The 20,994-nt window shown below is 40.2% G+C and overlaps 1 protein-coding gene across 2 annotated transcripts; it reads right to left on the reverse strand.

The window, feature by feature from the left end:
* Positions 1–279: 279 nt before the first annotated feature.
* On the reverse strand, positions 280–20,783 carry gsr (glutathione reductase). 2 transcript variants are annotated; one of them, XM_035425883.1, is made up of 14 exons: positions 20,570–20,783; positions 19,842–19,986; positions 10,151–10,177; positions 9,661–9,749; positions 8,758–8,827; positions 7,976–8,123; positions 7,286–7,340; positions 6,704–6,803; positions 6,108–6,194; positions 5,681–5,845; positions 5,060–5,171; positions 3,092–3,223; positions 2,492–2,625; positions 280–547 (listed from the first exon to the last, which is right to left on the reverse strand). In XM_035425883.1, exons 1-14 carry the CDS (start codon positions 20,665–20,667, stop codon positions 398–400), a joined length of 1,512 nt encoding a protein of 503 aa, XP_035281774.1. In that variant the 5' UTR covers positions 20,668–20,783; the 3' UTR covers positions 280–397. The 2 variants fall into 2 exon arrangements, with proteins under 2 accessions (XP_035281774.1, XP_035281775.1); XM_035425884.1 differs by having other exon boundaries at positions 19,850–19,986; positions 20,570–20,782.
* Positions 20,784–20,994: the final 211 nt, after the last annotated feature.

Raw genomic sequence — 20,994 nt, forward strand, 5'->3', positions numbered from 1 at the left:
CCCTTGACAAGAAAGCAGCATCAGATGAGAGCTTTTCTGATTTTGTAATTGTAGTCAAGCGCCACAAAGCAGAAAAAGACTATGGGAAAACAGTCAACAGGGCTGAACGTTAGTTGCACGAGGGCAAGTAAAGAGTTCATCCCTAATATAGACCCACAGTTGCCTCGAAAATGGATAGGAAAGGCACAGTTCTTCATAAGGAAATGCAGTGCTACAAACGCAAGGCCACTGCCATGAACACACAAGTGATCACACGCGCACAAAACCAGCACTCAAAGGTTATGAAACGCTATGAGTTTATTGAACGCAAGAGAACAGGAGTAGTGTGTGAAACTACCGAATAGGTGCTTTTGTTCAGACTTGTTGGAGAGGGCACGTGGTTATGTGCTACTGAGGCCTAGCGCAGGGTAACCAGCTCTTCGGAGGACGTGGGGTGGATGGCAATGGTCCCGTCGAAGTCGGCCTTGGTCGCGCCCATCTTGATAGCCACAGCGAAGCCCTGAAGCATCTCATCACAGCCAAGGCCTTGCATGTGAAGCCCTACCACCTGAGAGAAAGGAAAGAGGCCAGTAAAACTTGTACCCTTTTTAAAAAATGCTTACTTTCTAAACTAAGGTAGAGGGCATCCATTCAGAAACACACCAAAATTCAAAAACAGATCCTCAGTCCCAACTGTGTTCATAGAAAATGGAAAGTACTAGAGAAGAGAAAATCTTTACTTTCAGGCTATCAAACATCTGTAAAATGATCTTTCATTGCATCGGAGGTGTACATACTGCCTTCTCGTGCTTCTAAAAATCTGTACTTATTGGTCCAGAAAACCTTACTCCACATCAAGTGTCCAATTTTGATGTGCAAAACCTTTTCTTAGTAGTGGCTTTTTGGCAGCTACACACCCTTTCAGACCTATAGCATTGATGAGTTGACTTCTCACAGTGGCAGGATTGACAGAAACATGTCGATTTATTCAGATCTGAAGCAAGAGAGGAGCTTTTTCCTATATCTCCAAGATAAAATCTTTAAGCACTATCTTTGTGATGGTGCTGGTTTTGAAGTCCACCATTTCTTGCACAGTTGTTAGGAGACCTAGTTTCCCTGTTTCTTGCAATCATCTTTTGAACTCCAGCTCCTTTGACTTTCACCCTCTTTATGCAGATTAATTATCTTATATTTAATCTTCTTTAGCTGTTTTAGATGCACATAACAAATAAATCTGCAAGGAAGCAAAGGTGTGTTTGGGTAGTTGTTTGTTTGAATGTTCGAGTCACTTTTGAGGGCAAAAGGTTCCAACAATGTTATTGACACTTCTGGTAACTACTTTTGTTGGAAGGACACATCAGTAACTTGTTTGTTGATTAGAATGATGAACGACTTAAAGCAGTAGTAGGGATCACAAAAAGTGGGCAAATACTAGATTTTATATTATATGTTGTGGCGGGGGCTCTTGTGTAATTTCCTGTTAAATGTATCCTACATTTCTTGCATTATTGCTTTGATGCCGAAAAAAAAATATTTGCACTGAATGGCTGATTTGACTGGAAATGAAAAGGTGGTGACTTTTGCACAGTACTGTATGTTTAGCATCATGTTCGTTTAAGCAACAGTCCTTTAAGAAACAAAAAATAAACCCACTTCTCAGTTTTAAATTGCAGAAGTGTCTGTAGGATATGAGCCAAAAAAATGAACTAGAATTTTGTTACCCATTGCAGTCCTTCAGGTAGGATCTGTGTAATATCTGCCTGTAGTACACATAATTTAGGCTAAATATCTTGCATAATTGCAGAAATCCATGGTAAGGTCTCTGCTGCTTGGATAGTGTCTGATTCTGTGGGATGGTCTTTTAATCTCTGTGGGCATGAGCATGATGACATCACCCAGAAATAAGAAAAGAGTTCCCAGCTAAAATACATCCTACGCTGGGAGGAGACAAGGAGCCGAATCTAAAGCTGCTTCACTCGTCTCCTCCGATACTGACACATTGGAGGGAGGGAGGACACAAAGATCGATTTCTGGGGCACAGAAGAGATGACATGGCAGTGGAGGAATACTCATTTTTTGAGTATTGGGACGCACCCTTGTTCTGTCCAGGGCAGTTTACTGGTGCATCAGCCACTTCACACCACAGAAAATAGGGCAAACTTCACACCACAACTCGTCCAGTTCAGATAAGCACCCACTTTTGTAATAGTAGATCATCACAGCAGTCATTGAGACACTAAGTGATTTAAAAGCGGTTCAATCCTAATTTGGCACAATTGATTCTAATAATTAGCAGCTCAACTAGCTGTAGAATGAGGTGTGCATTCTTAGGGTTAGAGTGAAAACCTACAGGACGGTAGATGTCCAGGAAGAAGGTTCATTACCTCCGTTTTAGTCACATTCAAGGAGAGGTTAAAACAATTGCAGCTCTTTCATTGGCCAACCAAAACGAAGGTGATACAACTACATATGCATAGTCAGGTAGGCCAAAACATTTTTTTAAAACCTGTACCTTCTCATCTTTGCCCACGCACACCAGCTTCATGACACACTGGGTTTTCCGGGTGGTGATGGCGTGGTACATGGGTGTGAAGGACGTCTTGTACGTCTTGACGTTCTCCTTGCCTTCCTTCTGGATGGCCTCCTCTGCAACACATGGCGCTTGGATAAGACCAGCCCCTCACCACAGAGGGGAATGCAGAAACAGACAACCGTACATAGACAATTTGAGATACGCTCTTAGGAATAAACCCAATCCTGTTTTTCACTAACCAATTGCTCGATGTGTGTCATCTTAACGTGAACCAATATGGCAGTTTATATTTTAATGTAGTCTCACCTCAGGCTGACCAAAGAGATCAGAGTCTAGCTTTCTAGCATTTCTAATACAGCCTACACTCAGAAATGCTGTGTTTGTAAACAAACAAGGGCGATAGCTAGCTAAACTAGTAATTCCACAGGTAGGGCAGAACAGTATAAAGGTCAAGAAGAGCTGACCTACTGATAGGGTTGGTCAGTGGAAACAACTCTGGCTTTCCACAGGTGAATTCTATGTGGTCTGAGTTTCAAGCTGGTTTCTGAAGGTAATCTTTTGTCAAGGGTGAGTGCTTACCTTCCGTGAGCCCCACGGTGCCGATGGGAGGGTGACTGAACACCACGGTGGGAATGTTGCTGTAGTCCACTTTGGAATCCGCTTTCCCCTCAAACAGCCTGTGTGCTAGCTTCCTGCCCGCAGCAATGGCAACTGCACTCACACAAGCATGGATATGCGCACACGCGCACACACGCGCACACACACACGCACATACACACACAAACACACACATGCACAAACATGCACACATTACCTTCTGCCCATAATGTCATCCTTTTTAAATATGAAGCTTTTTCAAGAAAAAGTGGCGTTCATTTTAAACTCTGGTTATAGATTCACATTAAACAATTCTTTTTTTGCTTTTTGCTTTTCTGAAGCACTTAAAAAACTAAAAATAAGTATTTTAATCTTATATTTAAACATAGAAAATCCTATTTTGATTATTTCTTTGCTAAACAAGACAAAAAGATTGCCAATGATTGCCAATTCAAGATTTTCCAATGGAGTAATACAATTTCACTTGTCAAGCAATGTTAAATCTTATAACAAGCTAATATTTTTGACTTAAGATAAAAAAAGTAATATTTTAATTCTCATTAGAAAACTAAAGATTTCATGAATCTCAGCTTGGTGAAAACGAAAGCGCGAATGCATGTCAACATCATCGTACCAATCAAAGGGGTAATTTATCACTGAGAATACCCTGCCTGCCTATACCATGCTGAATTATATTCTCCAGGTCCTACAACAAGTTTTCCAATCTTTCAAACTGATGCACTGTCACTGGCTATTTTAGGAATGACTTTATACCCAGTAGGGAGTATGTGTAAATTTTAAACTGTGTATTAACTCTAGGTTGGAACTAACTCAGTGGGTGCAACTGGTTTTGATTAAGTTATTGCGTAACTCTGAATTTACATTCAAACTAGCATACGCTTGAACATAAGTTATACTGCTGCAACCGGCTTCATTAGATGATAGCAGAGGTTATCATAAAAAATACTTAATTTCATACCAAATCAATGGTTAGAGAACAATACACATTGAAGAAGCAAAACCACAGTTTAGGAAGTACAAAATACATTCACTAAAGGCCCATAATGAGCCACCACCTGGAATAGGTGGTAGCTATTGAGGTCGCTAGCATAAATATTAGCCTACTTGACATTAGAAGGGCACGAGCAACATTTTTATTTTTTACGCATGGAATTGGCCCGAATACAAGAATGTCACTGTAAGTAACAATGTTTTGTGTCATGGAATTATTTACAGTCGATTACAGTTAAAATGTAGCGCAAGTATCCATGTTGCAACCAAACAAAGACACAGCTTTAGTTTAAAACTAACTAGTTACAACATAACATTTAGTGTTGACTTTACGCCATAACTCAACATCAAACTTACATTACACTGCATTACACTGGTGCAACAGGCAGCAGGGCAGTTTATCTATCATTCAGTTCAGGAAGTGATGTTACAAAAAACTCAAAAAAAAATTGTTTGTAATATAATTTTTTGTTCACACAGCATCTACTGATATTGTTACAATACAGTTTTGATTTGATTATTAATAAAGAAAATAATAGACAAAATATAATTTGAGGGAACAGAAATCTTGCTTTTAATCTGATCAATTCACTAAAACTGTATTTGTTTTGCTGGACTAATGTTCAAGCAAGTCACTCTTCTGAATATTATTATGGAGCAGTCTCACAGATCCACAGATCATATGACCACCACATGGATAGATTTAGCAAGCATTCTACGTGCCCAAACCCCAAGGCGGTGAAGAACTGATAATAATCAGTTCACCAAAACAGCCGCTCTGCAGTTTATATGCTAGTGGGAGAGCCAAAATGTCTGATGGGAGTTTTCTCTCTAGGCTTTGCTGAGCTTTGTCTGAAATGGTCAGTTTATATGGCTGTTAGCCAACCGATAATTTAAGTGTGACCGAAGATGACATCACAGAACGTGAGCAAAACGTACCAGGTGTAAGGAGGGCTTTGCCGCAGACATCCCCCACGGCATAGATGCCCTGGCGACTGGTGTTCTGGAACTCGTCCACAAGAATGTGCCCCTTCTCATCCTGTTTGACGCCCTGAAGGAGACACACAGAGCATTCCTTCACTTCCTTTATGTCAGTTTCTGTATTTCAACTGAAGCAAAACCATTAAAATGTGTGCATACTCTTACCAGTGTACAGTTTTGCATGTTTTCCAACTCACATTAATGGATAAGTAGCATTATCAACAAATGAGCACTGAACAAAACACAAACAAATATTTCCTGGGCCCCCTGCTCCCTACATATGGAGTATAAGCACTCGTTTTTACTGAGTGCATATGCTACAGGAACGGTGCATTATCTGCAAGCACTAGGCTCTCAATTTTCTTTGTTCCAGCTTCCCAGTTAGCATATGCAGCTAAGCCACTAGTCAGTATTGCAGTAACACGCCACACCCAAAATCAAGATTTGGCAACTGTGGCTAGGATTGCGTCAATGCCCAGTTGGCCAACTGTCTCGCCCCTTCATCATATAAGTGTGACTCCACTGGCCAATCAGGGGCCTGCAGTCTGCCTGCACCAGCTGCATAGAAAGTGTAGTCACCACGTTCTTGAGGTTGAGACCGTCGGCGCTTGGCTCACGGCCGATGGCCCACAGCAGGCAGTCGACCTCCCCAATGGTGCTAGTTTTCTCCTCCTCCCCCTTCTCCGGGTCCCTGGTGACCAGCGTCACCTCCAGGCCCTTCTCTGTCTTACTCACAGACTTCACCTGGAGGATCACAGAGACTTTATGCTTTGGTTACAGAGAACAAGCAGAGGCCAGAGACACTTCACAGAAGCCACTGAGACATAACACAAAAGTCACCGAGCTGTGACAGAAAAGTCAGAGATAACACACCAGCTGCAGAAAAGTCACAGCGAACACAAAGATGTTGCTGATACCGCAGAGAGGCCAAAGACCACACCCGGTCCAACCACAACAGTGTCAGACAACAGAGTCTATGGTAGAGATTGGAGAAACAGGACCTTACCTGAGTGTTCTTCCATAACTCTATGCCAGACTTTTCTAGTTCTTTAGTGCAATTGGAACTTATCAAAGAGTCAAAGCTTCTCAGCACCTAGAGTGAACAAAGGCAGCGTCATCCTAGCAGCCAATAATATTCAAATGTCCTCAGCAATTCTCCAGAGTGGGATGGATACCGAGGAAAGAACAAGTAGTGAAGTAAATCGCACAAAATCAGGCAAACAATAAGACATGTACATTCCCAATGTATCATCTTATTGCATTTTTTAATCCTCTAACAACAAATAGCCACTCCTACACCATCTCTGCATTTCTTAGCAATAGTATGTTGCTATTTTACTGTTTTATTGTTTATCATGAAGATGTATCACAGTGAACAATTATCTTGCACACAGAATTCATCAAGTCATTTTGGTTCCACTTCCTGCCTGTCTAAGAGAATAATTCCTGTTTGTGTATTATGTCATTTTTCAGTCTTTTATTATTATTATTAGTAGTAGTAGTAGTAGTAGCACTGGTATTATTTACAAGATTAATATCATCATCATCATCATCATAAATTTAATAACACATAAGACAGGCTGTGTCTGAGGGAGGTCTTACCGTGCCCTGCCGGATAATGAGAGAGGTCACAGACCCCAGTGTGGAGAGGATGCCCGCCATCTCCACAGCAATATACCCCGCTCCCACGACGACAGTACGCCTGTCGACCAGGGTGAGAAAAGAGGTCACTCATGTATCATCAGAACTGCTCTCTAAATCACAGCACAATCGATGCAATGTGGATTACAAATAAAATGCAATGGAAACAAATCTTTCTGGTTCTCAGGTCTACGGCTCTGCTTTTGTCTGGCTCCACTTCCGATAGGGGGATTGTGGCCAACAGACATTTGAACTCAGAAAGCCCTCTGCTACATCCCAAACTACCTCATACTGACCCTGGAACAAGTAATATTCCGTATGGCACAATAAACAAATAAAAAAACTATCAAAGGAGTGGTCCCACCAGGAATGATACTGAAATGCATCCTGGGAAGTTGAGTTCACAGTAAACAAAGGCACAGCCAGAGTAGGAACACCTGGCAACAAGTTCAAGAAAACCACCAGCACTTATGCACTCACACACACGTGCACACATGCACACAGACAAAAACGCAAGAAGCCAAACTCCCAACAATTGCTTACTTTGGCAGGGTTTCGAGCTCAAAAAACCCATCACTGGTGATTCCAAGGCTCGCTCCTGAAAAGAGATCAGAAAAATCAGCCGATGTGCATCCCTCCTTACCCATCGTGAAATTTACCACCATGAATGTATCACTCTTATTGATGGACACAGTGGTTTTCTAATATAAAACATGAAACCCAGGGAAAGCTTTTAGATAATTGATCATTCATAATTGATCATTTATTGACTATTTAATTGTATGGTCAATAAATAGTCAATTATGTGTGCCTGTGTGCTGGGTTCTAACTAAAGTCTTTCCCTTTGGTTCATATTTAATTATTCACTTACATTTATAAAACATTTGAAGTCCAGTTAGATTTCAGCTTTAATAAACAAGCTGAACAAACAAATAGCTATAGCTACTGACATTGGTAGCATATGTTAATTTCAGGCACATACAATTCACTTTACATTCACATTTATCACATTACCATTCACAGAATGGTACTTACAAACTTCCTTTTTTGCACACCTAGATTTTCCACAGGTACCTTGCTACAGAAAATTGATTAGAATGATAACAAATCAAGTGCTTAAAATGCAGAATATTTAATCAATGCCTGTCTCTCAACAACAATGTACAACATTGTTCTGCCATTAAAAATTCTGTAAATCATGTTTACTGATGTATACAGTACACAAATACTCACCTGGCACCTCTTTGTCACTGAGAGCGATAGGGCGCCCCCCAGTGGCGATGAGGATGTGTGAAGCCCTGTATTTCTTGCCATTTACCTCCACGGTAGGCTCGGGGTCATCCGTGAACACTGCATGGCCAACAATCGTTTCAATCTTTGCCTGTTGGAGACCAGGGATTCAAACAGTTCTTTAAATTGGTCAGAGGGCCTTTTAGATGAACCGATAATAATGCTATGTTGGTTAAAATGTTTTGACGCTATCCCACGCAACAAAGAATATTTTCTTAAAGGAGTCAAGCGTGATTACGTATAAAATGTGTTCATGATCTCCAAATAGCTAGGGTTCAGCTGTTTGGGGATATAAACCAACAAGATTTCCCAACTTCCAAACAAAATGAAATAGATAAGCACTCCAACAGTTGAACATCTCTCCCTCCACCTGGCTACAAGATGCAGTAATAATTATTTTACCCCTGGGGTTCTGTAGGCTCAAAATTAAGACCAATTTAAGATGAACCTGGCTTCAGGAAAGTCACTAATCATCTAATATGAAATCAGAACCATCAAACTTACTTACTTAAATGTAAACACTTACAAGATAAGCTACTAAGGTCAGTGGAGTTTAAACAGTACTAGCTGGATACTACACAACACAGTGGATTATGCATTTATCCACAAAACAGTTAGTTATATAAAAATAGTGCATGTGCGTTTATTTAGAAAACAATAATAATTGTAAATCTCAAATTTGCTGGCATGAAACTTACAGTTACAGTAAACAGAACATGATTTACCTTGTCAAGATTATTCCGATAAATCTGATTCAGACGGCTAAGGTATGCATCCCTTTTATTCTTAATAACACTGAAATCAGAAAAAAAAACACACAAACCTGTGTGATTAACTGACATAGCTACAGCATATTCAATAATGATTCCATTACTTTTTACCTTTAACAGATGCCCCAACACAACGCAATTTACAAAACATATTTTACACATTGACTGTGTTTATTGGAATATATTTTTTCATTAAAGATGCTATCAAGTTATCACTGTGAAAAACACACACACAAACCAAGTGCTACAACTGAAGCATAAGCACACGGGATTACAAGAGAGCTAACGCTGATTGGAGGAGAGAAATGTCTCCTACTGACAACAGGTAGTCTATACCAGAGTTTTAATGTGTCGTCAGGAGGAACTAATTGCCAGTAACCTGAGGATCCCTGGCTAAGTGAAATACAGCCTGACCCTGCCAAAATGTGGCCAACTGTGCCCTGTTGCAACGGAATCTTGGATAAATACATATTTTCAAACCGGTTTTTCATTTCCTTTGCCCTTCTGTCATTTTATCAATGTTACCCTCTATCTTCTGCAAGGTGTGGCTGTGCAATCAGACATAGACAAGCATTTTACTATGTGCAGGTATATTGGAGGAAATGACTAAGGCGAGACAAAACCTCACGGTTTGAAACAGACCTTTGTAACAAAAGGTGCAAAGCAACATTCCTTCCTTAAAAAAATAAATTTCACAACACCGCTGCCCATCAATCGGGGGCTTTGAAATCCACACAAGACCCAGCACGTTCAGTGTATCACCATCACGCACGTATCCACTGACTGCAAAGGTTGGCTTGGCCGCCCCTCCAGAGCGAAGCTCAATGAAAGCCTTGCGCAGACACAACGGTCACTTACGGCCAGCTGAACTGTACGTTCCCGCCCTGGAACCCATAGTCAGCGTGGTCATGGAGGAACTCCGCGTGGACGGCAGTGTTCCACATAACCTGAGGCAGAATAAACCAGGAAAAAAAAAAAAAAACATCTGCCAACTGCTTTCATTACATTCCAATATGTGCCATGAGAATACAAAACCCAAGGAAGGAATCTATTTGGATGTAACGAGTAACATGTACAGTATATAACTGCCTTGCATGGGGTACAGACAGACACTGCATATGTGTGCATGTGATAAGCCATACCGTACATTTTGCATATGATTTGGTTCTGATTTATTATTAAGTTTCACCAGAAAAAATTACAATTGAAGGAAAGTTTCAATTACATCATGCGTGTAATCACACTTTTACAGAGAACCAGGTGCCTCCAAAGGCAGGTGTGGAATAAATATCTTACACAGGATTTTCCATGTCACCCAAGGAAAGAACTAAGGATGAGAGAGCCGTACCTTCTTTGGAACACAGCCAACATTGACCTATGAGGAAGAAAAGAGTTAATGATTACATTACATTTATTTAGCAGACGCTTTTATCCAAAGTGACGTACAAAAAGTGCAAATCATGGTCATTGGACAACTACAAAACACAGGTTCAATAAGGTACAATACTAATTTCGTACAGCTATTTATAACCAAGAACACAGTTCAGTTCACGCAGTGAACATTATTCTGACCTAACTTATGCCAAGCCAAACTAGGGAGAAGAACAAGCTACAATATTAGGACAAATACAAATTACAAAAAGTGCTGGAATGGGGGAACATGTAACATGAGTGTCATGAAAGGGGGGGATTCAAAATGAAATGATACACAGAGTGGTGGCAGTTAATTAATACCGCATTTGGATTGTTCTAGACATACTCAACCATCATGCTGTCCAAATTATCTTGTTCCATCCCACCACAAATATTCACATATTTGTATGGCTCATAATGCAAACAATTGTTGGAAGCTACAAGCTAACAGGCAAAGGAATTTGTATTCTTCCACTTAACTGTAGTGTTATCATATTGACAGTACATTCTGAGATTCAAAATACCAGAAAACAATAAAACAACATGAGAAATATAAAATCACATCAACCCCTGAATATCCTATTCTCCTGCTATTGACATTGCCTCTGAGAAATGCCTTTCCCCTTGAGCTTTGAAGGCTGAAACTGAGTTCTTTATAGGGCTCATTGCAGAATTTGCAACTAAGGCAGAGGTGTTATGTACAGACAACTGGATTGGAATACTTAATTGTGGGAGTAATGGGTTAATACGTATAAAATACATATGCAATATGTATACATCCCCATATAAAAATAAAAAAATAAACACTAATGTAAGTCACTTTCATGAAACGTAGGCCTGCACATCACCACTGTTAGACATGGTTCCCTAAATGGCAATGAAACTGCCATTAATGATCCATACAAAATCCCACAGGGTTTCATGGGTGTGAGGTAGACACATCCATTAAATTGCATTTAGGTATTCACCAGATTACCAGAAAAAATTTACACAGTTTATATTTTACATACATCTGTATATTTCCTGAAGCAATTTAGGTTCAGTACTTTCCTCAATGGTAAATCTGGCAGTGCCCCACCTGGGAATCAAACCTGCATCCTCTGAGTTATAAGTATAGTTCCTAAACCATTCCGGTAAAGTACCTTCCTCAAGAGTTTATTGGCCCAGCCTAACCTGAGTATCAAACTTCTGAGTTGCAAGCCCAGTTCCAGTTCAGTAACCACTATGCTACACTGCCATTCACTCAAGCTCACTCATTCCACACTGCTCTGTACTGTACCTTTGTACTGTGATCAGTGCTGCTGCTTGCAGTCACATTAATAATCATTTTATTTCATTCATTAATTCACACATTCATTACAAAATGTTTGGCCAAAACAGTGCGGTTGCACAATGGTGGAGACAGCACGCCGAGATACGAGTTGTCGTCCAAAACAAGAGGTTTATAAAACAGCCGAAGGAAAACTGGTGGTGGAAGATGAACTGCTAAACTTTCTTGTGGTCAAAACGAAAACAATGAGCCGAGATGAAATCGTTTTGCTTGCTGCAAACACATTCGGTTCGGAGAGGATTGAGAACTCAAAGCGACTGCTGTCTGAAGTTCGCCCCAAAACAACACAGCGACGTGACTCGCATGAGGGGCTGCAAAAGGACATCAATAATTTAAAGTGCTGAACGAATGCGGGGAAAATATTCAACGTTTTGTTTCACATTATCTGGACTTACTTCCGCCTATGACATTGAACAACATTGACGTTTCAACTCTGCTTGGTAAAATGGAACACCTAAGCACGGACGGCACCTCCATGAACCGAGCCCTTGAGCTACAAACAACTGTATGTGAAGGTCTGCGGGATGTCTCAGAGAACATGGGCCATCGGGTATCTGTGCTCGAGGGACTCTGGGCTTCTAGGTCTACTGACCAGCGCCGAATTGTTGACTCTGCTGGCACCATTGCTCCGGTGAGTTTGGACGCGGCCGGGAAGCAGCCGGGATGCAGCCGGGATGCAGACGGGTTGACCGATAGTGACATGAGAGCCGAGGGTTACACCGATCCTGATGGTATGTTAACGGATGCTGCTATCGCTTTGACACCGCAACACCCCTCGCATTAAAGCATGGGTTGAGTCTGGTAGAGCTAGGCATGGACCACTGTTTGACAATAAGAAGCTTGCCAATGCAAGATCCAAGTACGCTTTACGCTTTGTGAATAGAAATGAACAGGCACTGAGGGCTGATGCCATGGCAAGAAAGCTCAGAAATAATAATGTACATGACTTCTGGAAGGAAGTAAAAGTTATCAGCAACAGCAAAACATCTTTACCCTCTAGTATTGACAGTGTGACAGAGTTAGGGAAGATTGCTGAACTATGGCGACAACACTACAGTGAACTTTTTGACTGTGTCACGGAAAATAAATTTAAGTGTGATGATGTTGTGAGCAGTAATAGAGTGGTGGTTAGACCAACAGAAACTTACGATGCTATCATGAAGCTAGCTGATAACAAGACGTGTGGAACAGATTACATTACTGCTGAGCACTTAAAATTTGCAAGCCGGAGGCTAGCTCCTCTCTTAGCTCTTTGTTTTACTGGGTTTTTGATGCACGGTATCCTTCCAGATTCTATGCTGCCTGTCCTTCTAGTGCCTGTTATTAAGGATAAGGCTAGGAAAATAAGTAGTATGGATAACTACAGACCCATAGCCTTAGCCAGCATTCTTTCCAGAGTTGTAGAAAGAATTGTTTTAGATTTTAGGTTACAAATGTATATTCTCACCACTGACAATCAGTTTGGGTTCAAAAGCAAACATAGCATGGACATGTGCATATATGCCCTGAAGGAAATTGTTTTGAAATATAGGAGTCAGAACTCCACAATCTTTATGTGTTTTACTGATGCATCTAAGGCATTTGATCGTGTAAATCACAGGAAATTGTTTAAAAAATGATGTGAGTATGGGGTTCCTTAATTTATTATTAGAATTTTGGCATATTGGTATGCTCAACAAACCATTGAGGTTAAATGGGGAAACAATGTATCCTCTCCCTTTAGGGTCTCGAATGGCGTCAGACAAGGGGGGATTTTATCCCCCTTTCTCTTTAACTTGTATATGGTAAATGGTAAATGGACTGCATTTATATAGCGCTTTTATCCAAAGCGCTTTACAATTTATGCCTCTCATTCACCCATTCACACACATACTCACACACCAATGGTGAAAGGCTGCCATGCAAGGTACCAATCAGCTCGTTGGGAGCAATTAGGGGTTAGGTGTCTTGCTCAGGGACACTTCGACACGCCCAGGGGGGATCGAACCAGCAACCCTCCGACTGCCAGACAAACGCTCTTACCTCCTGAGCTTTGTAGCCCCTATATGAATGATCTCTCAAGACAGGTAAATGATTGTAGGACAGGCTGTATGATGGGTGATACCTTGATTAATCATCCTATATATGCGGATGACTTAGTTATATTCTGCCCATATAGTGCTGGCCTGCATTTAGAACAAGAGAGGATAAGAAATGAATTTTTCCTAACTTTTATCTGTCTGAGAATGTCTTAAGTGTCTCTAATAAGGTAAATACTTGGTTACTGCATCACTGATGAGTTGTCTGATAATGAGGATATTTTTTGTCAATGTCGTAATCTATATGCACAAGCCAACATGTTGATGCGAAAGTTTAAAGTGTGTACAGATGATGTTAAGATATCTCTGTTTAGAGTATATTGTACTCCACTATATAGTGTGCATTTATGGTGTAGCTATAGAAAATCAAGCTTACAGAAGCTACAAGTTGCTTATAATGATTCCATGAGGCTTTTATTAAGAATACCAAGATGGTCTAGTGCCTCTGAAATGTTTGTTAATACTAGCCTTGGTGTCTTGCGAAACCTTATGTATAAATGTATGTGTCCTCTAAATGCCTCTGAGAATGGTATTATACAGGTGATCATAAACCCTGTGTGTAGCTGTACGAGATACCAGTCTAAAATCTGGAAACACTGGCACAAGTTATTTTTTGTACATTTTAGTTTAATTTTTTTATAACTTATGACCTGTCTTTTTTTTCTGTTTATTTTTTTAACCTGTTTGTATATACTTGGACATTCAGTCCGGAATAAAGATTGATTGATATCAAAATAGGAGACTGGCCTATAGAATGAATGGCCATTTCCTTCCAGTCCTACAAAGGGCAATCTTTCCAGGTCAGCCATTTTACAGCATGATTACTGTCATCACAACCCCAGCTCCTCGCTGCCCTCATACCCTAATGGAACAACTTTCCTCAATCCGTCAGGAAGTCAGAATAACTGTTTTCCAAAAACATCTAAAACCCCACCTTTTCATACTACGCCTGAATGCTGCTATTTAAAATAAATAAACCCTTCCCTCCCGGTCTTGAGGCACATATCTAATTTTATCTCTAGCTCGAATAGTGTTTGCCAATCCTGCAAAATGCATATTAGTACACTGTCTTGGCGAAAAACGGTAAAACTGTTAATAGAAAAGCTTTCAGTTTATTTTTCACTGTTTACAGAAGGTTAACCAGTTGAAACAAACAGCTATTGACGGGCAGGTAATTAAGTCTGGTGTTTGCATTCCAAACCCCTCCCTAACTCCCCACTTCACACTGATCTCTGTTCAGGGCCCAGAAGAGAGGGGCACAAAATAGGGGTTTTGTTAAGGAATCCAGGTAAGACCTTGCTGACTGGATGACAGCCAGCCCTTATATGTGTAATGACACCATGCTTCACAGTTACCGTAAGAGATAACAGGGCCAATAAAGCATAATGTGATATCACATTCCTTGCCCTAGACTGTGTCTGTATAGTTTGTACAGCATCCCTTTTCAATCCTTCATCCTGTGACCTCAAATACTGCATATCCAGTGTCACCAGGAAAGACACTTCTGGTTACCTTCTGGCAGAAAGTCACTTTCCCAGACCTCTGTGCCAAAGATATCCAACAAAGAGATTAATTTATTAGTGGCTACCTTTCTAGTGCCTCCCATTTTCTGCTTCAGCAATGCTACACCATGTTGAGACTGTAACCTGATCTATGTTCCCTTACCTACCCAATGTACGGAAATGTCCACCTGAGCTACGCACGGTTTACAGGAATTTAGCAGACGCTCTTACCCAGAGCAACTTACATTGTATCCAATTGTACAGCTGAATATATACTGGAGCAATGCAGGTTAAGTACCTGGCTCAAGGGTACAACGGCAGTGTCCTACCGGGGAATCGAACCTGGGACCTTCAGGTTACAAGACCAATTGAGGATGACAACGACCTACCTGCATGCCTATGTTGTCAAAACAACCTGAACAAACTGGTCTGATAATCCAAAAATAACCTATTATAATCAAGCCGAGTCTGATAGTCTGTACCATTCATGATCAGCCTAACAAGTCAGTCTTCGTGAGAGCGATATAGGCTCCACTTCTGCTTGTCTGAGGGAAACTGCCACTTCCACAGAGGGTACTTCCCATCTAACAGTACTGCACATTGTCTTTAGCTGTGTGGAATTTTACTTACATACTTATATATTACTTTACTTACATATTCTATAAAGTTTGGCACCGACATAAATGATCAGCAACACTTAAATATAAAAAATGAATATAAATATAAAATGAATTAAATGAAAGATGTCATTATTATGTGACAATAAGATCTGTAATCAATTATTTAGAAGAGCATTTGAATGGAATTTTTCGACTAAGCACATAATTTATTCAGTATCAAGATTCATGAAGGAGTGCAACAGAATCCTCCAAAAGTTAAAAATCCTCCAATAATATTATTCATTTTCCTTTGTGAGAGAATGCAAATGTCTTCACAAGCTATCAATCATTTAGAGAGAAATCATTGGAGTACACATATATTGTATGTTTATGAACTTACTGCGGGAAAAAAAGACAGATATGGTTGGATACGCAGTAAGGAAAAATGTATGCAATTAAGTATAAAAATCAAATTGTCATTGCATAACAGATTACTGAAAATTGTTCAAGTAGGGGATGTGAAAGAGTACGGGACCAAGTTCCTTGTTGGTCCTCGTCTGTTCCTTCTTATCGTGAATATGGTAGTTTCGGTTGCGACAAAACCACACAGATAAGCGACGGAAGCAAAAGGCTTGCCCAATGAGCATGTCGGTCTCAGAACTGTGTTCTTTACATTATGCAGTGCACCATTGCGCCATGTGAACCAATTTGGCACTTCCGCATAGTATCCTCTTCTTCGGAAAGCAGGCACAGTCTACATTACCAAATATATTATTACTAGTTGGTAATTGAGCGAACTAGAGCAAGAAACCGGTTGCCATGCACCCCGAAATAACGTCTAACATTTGGACAGTAAACGAATGGGTGCCCGATTCTTGCCCGTCTGTGGCTTCCAGCTGCAACACTGTGCGGAAAAACATGACGATATGAGAACGATTGAAGGTTTCTAAACGAACCAGTGCTACGATTTTATCTGGGCATGTACGAAGAGTAGATTGGACAGAATAAATGCTTTTCCCCCTAGCCACCTAGGTAGCGCGCACACGGCGAGAACAGTAGCCTGTACGGGAGGGACATCCATATGATATTTGAAAGCTAGTGCTTAGTCATTGTGAATCGCAACAATGCCATGTAAACCGTAGTTTTAACAATAGTCCTAGGGATGTATTAACAGACTATTTGGGTGACTAGGCTACTTCTGCAGATCTCGACCACACATGCGGGAGCAACTCTAATAGTTTTAAATTAAAGATGTGTCAGTCGCTAGGATTGCAGTATAATAAACATTTTGTGTGACAGATAGGCTAGTTATTTTGTTGTATATTGCATGCATAACTTGGCGGGATGGCATACATGCCATCCCAATACTGCATAATGTCGATTGAAAAATATTAGGCTACCGGCATCTCAACGACCTCACTTAACCTATGCAAGGCTAACAAGACTTTCAAATGGATCGGGATGATGTGAATGAATCTACCTAGCAAAGGATTTCACATCACACATTTCCATACAACACAATGCCTTCTTCATCCATTCATGATTCAGCATTTCAAACAAGCAAAAGTCAGGGTAAAGCTGCACTTTGTAACTTATTGTTGTTGTGGTTAGAATACTTCATCTAAGTAATCTTAGATAGCCTACACTTAAAAGGAAACCCTACTTTTGTACGTAACTTTACATGTATTCCAGCTTCATTTATTTATTTATGTAGCGTTTTCTGGCAACAAAGCAACCATGTTGTCTCTGTTGTACAGCCACGTGTGTGAATGCAGTCAAACGCAAGACTGCTTTGGAGAGAAAGAGGAGGGTCAAACATGTTGTGAGAGAACACTGGTCGGGTGTTCCTCTAGTTATTGTCTAGATCCTGCAGAATTGTTTGAATAGGGGCATCAGTTTACCTCCGTCATATTACCCGCAAAGGTTTTAACTTGTATTGCAATGCTTATCCCTCAATAGATCCTCATAAGCGCTCCAGTGGCACAGTTAAGTGACTATTCATACAACTGAATATCCTATTGAGACATTTATAAACAATTAGGTGATCTAACGTGGGGAGACTCAGGAAGGTAAGTGAACATGGATGCAAGTTTAAATGCTATGAAAAGCATGTCTTTGAGCCAGTGGTTCTCACTGCTGGTCCTGGAGAGAGTCTGTTGGCTTTTGTTGTTACTCAGCACTTAGGCCTAATAAGCACAGCAATTGATCAGTTAACCCAGGTCACCTTGTTTATTATTGGTTCTGAATTGGTCACTGATCTTAAGAAAAAGAAAAAGAGAAGTACCAGCAGACTCCATGGCTCTACAGGTCCAGGACTGAGTATCATGGTATCATAACTTTAATCTCTGCGTACGCGCAATGAAAAAAGATACACCACTCTGTTTACTACTGCGTTAGCTTACAGCATAACCAACAATAGCAAAACCTGCGCTTCAAGATGGTTTAAAATCTTTGCATTGCAGATCTTTTCCATGAATATTCTCTAAGTGTGAGTGCAGAGAAGGAAGAGGTCTACCTGTAGGCTATCCACAAAAATTGTTGTTAAAATGTACACAATTTTGCAGTGCAAATAAAAACAATTTTATGACTCGTAAATAGTCTAATTGAGAAGAACTGGCTATATCTGATAGTACTGAGTATTCTGTGAATTAACTGCTTTATTAATAATCAAGTGAAATGACTGGAAAAAAACAGTTGAGACCAGTAATCAGTTTAGGTTTTCCACCCCACCAACTGCTAATGAAAAATACTGCAGCATGTCCACAGTAATAATTGAACGGTCACTTGTAAATATCGCTGTCAATTATTGTTTGTGCTTAATTTCTGGCAGTTACTTTATCAACAGAGAATATTAAGGTGGTGCAAATGGGACAATTGTTTGAGAAGGGGTTTGACAAAGAGGCTATCATGACCTCTAGCTGACGGAGGACTGAAGTACAATCCGAGAAAACAAGGGGAGACAACCTGGTGGCCCTATTTATGATTCCTCTGTGAATATGGAATTATCATTTACAAATGGCTGACTGTAGATTAATTAAAATTTATATACAGGATATGATTTAATAATTGCTTTTAACCAGTTCAATCGCATGCACTTGCCTATGAATATGCACTGCATGCCATTATGTTGTCTGTTGCTAATGCACATATGCAATGATTTATTTCCTCAATACACTTAAAACACTTTAATTGAACATACTGTATTACTCAGAGAATAAATTAGGTGCCTATTTTAAATATATGACAGCACTTCCACAACCAGTATTCAAACCTGCAGAGCCCTGATTACAGTCTTACTCAGTTCCCTATGTACTGAGATACACTATCATAACAAGGACAAAACTCCAGTGAAATGTGGGTGGTCTGAAATCATCATGCCGTTTACAATTAACAGAGTGCCAAAACAAAATGGAGTCACAGAAGTGTACTTGTATTTATTACAACACCATTACTGTATGTGGGCCTCGGCATAGCCTACAGCATTATAGGAATCCTTATCCTCCTTTAATTATTCTTTCTGTTCTGTGTTCTTTTTGGTAGAACATACCCAGGGATATTTCATATGTTTTACTATAACGAAATTTGTATCTACTGTATCACATTGGACTTAGCCTACTGGGGGGAAAAAAACTAATAAACAAACAAAAAGAAGTTTTAAGCAAATATCAACAATATGTTATAAGCCACTATCATGCACAGTTTTCCACACTATTGATGACACGATAAAACCCTGACCAAAAGTAATTTAAAATAAAATTTTAAGTAAAACAACTGATCACACACTCGGACTGACGGTTCGGGGTGTGAACTTAAACTAAACTTTACAAGAGTTCCCAAACATTGTGCCCCACAGTAACAAAAAGTACAAGGAAATGACTGTCCGTGGGTCACGCAAGGTCACGCAATGACCAAAAAATCGCAGAATGCTTATACCAGGGTACAAATCTTAAGAAGCCACCTAACTTTGTAAAATAGTCTCGATGATTTGTTTCGATGCATTTTCGCAACACAGTGGCTCAGAAATTGAAGCACACCTTGCGACACAAGAGCATTAACATAAATGCATTTTTTTTGTGTGGACTTTTTCAATTATAAAACGATGATTATGTTTACTCACGCAGGTACCTCCGAGTTTGTGACTCTCGATCACGGCAGCAGTGGCTCCGAGTTCAGCCGCTCTCCGTGCACCAGCTAGTCCACCAGATCCACCGCCAATAACCAGAAAGTCGAACCGGGTCACTGAGTCTGATGCCATAGTCCTGCTAATGATAAGGTGTCTATGTCTCCAAGTAAAATGCAGAGATCGCTGGAATGTACAAAGTGTTGCTTGTGCAAGAGTAAACGGTAGTATTCTTGCCATGACCAGGAAGCGCCCACTTCGCTGAACCCATCTATTTACAATATAAATGGGAGGGACATATGATACGTGAAAGCCGGTGCTTCGTCATTGTGAATCGCAACAAAGAACTGTAAACCCTATAGTGACTGTTTCGGACAATGGTCCTGGTACACTTATAAACAGACTGATTGGGTGACTTCAGTCATAATAAACTACATAGGGCTATAAAACGATCACATAAAATAAAATGGAATCAAAGCTGGAGCAGTTTAAATCTGTCACGTTATTAGTTCGTAATCTACGTTGTACACGAATTGAACATTGACAGCCAGCATGCATTTTTGATTAATAATAATTGAGACTGAGGAAAAGCTGTAAAACAGCTAAGTATCCGTTAACGTTGTCTTCAGTATCCTTGCATTAGCCAAAATAATGTATTGCCTGGCACAATTCACGGTTCAGAAAGTTAGAAGTCGAATCTCGCTGTAGCTAGCTGTCAAACTTACCGAAACGGTGTCACCGTCATTGCTACATTGTTCCTAATATAAAGTTCAGACAACTGAAACAGAGGAGCCCTCTTTGCACATAAATAGACATAATTCATGCCTGGTCGTTAGTTGCTGGTGGGTTCTGTTGTTAAATCATCGCTGCTGTAGCCCTTTATAGGAAAGCACAGTCGTCACGCTTTTAGGTCCCTTTCCTTTTTGTAGCAGAACAAATAGCCTAATAAATTTGAACTTGTTGTCAGTCGGAACTATTTTGGCAGCCACATTCTAAAAGGGAAGCGGAAATTCGTCATCAGCTACATCCCGACGAAACAGACAAAGTAAAAGTGTTGCCTGTGAACAGGATATTTAGGCTTTGCCTCAATTTTTGATTTCATCCTATATATTTTTAATTTAATACCATACATTAATTTGATCAACATACA

This window comes from Anguilla anguilla, chromosome 7, assembly GCF_013347855.1.
Source record: "Anguilla anguilla isolate fAngAng1 chromosome 7, fAngAng1.pri, whole genome shotgun sequence".
Taxonomy (NCBI): Eukaryota; Metazoa; Chordata; class Actinopteri; order Anguilliformes; family Anguillidae; genus Anguilla; species Anguilla anguilla.

Bases quoted from the DNA above. Each gene is read 5' to 3' on its own strand.
- gsr (XM_035425883.1), bottom strand. From the start codon at position 20,667: ATGAATTATGTCTATTTATGTGCAAAGAGGGCTCCTCTGTTTCAGTTG. The intron at 2,626-3,091 runs GTAAGCACTCAC...CATGTGTTGCAG, and splicing joins CACCGTGGGGCTCACGGAAG to AGGAGGCCATCCAGAAGGAA. The intron at 548-2,491 runs GTACAGGTTTTA...CCTTTCTCTCAG, and splicing joins GCGTGGGCAAAGATGAGAAG to GTGGTAGGGCTTCACATGCA.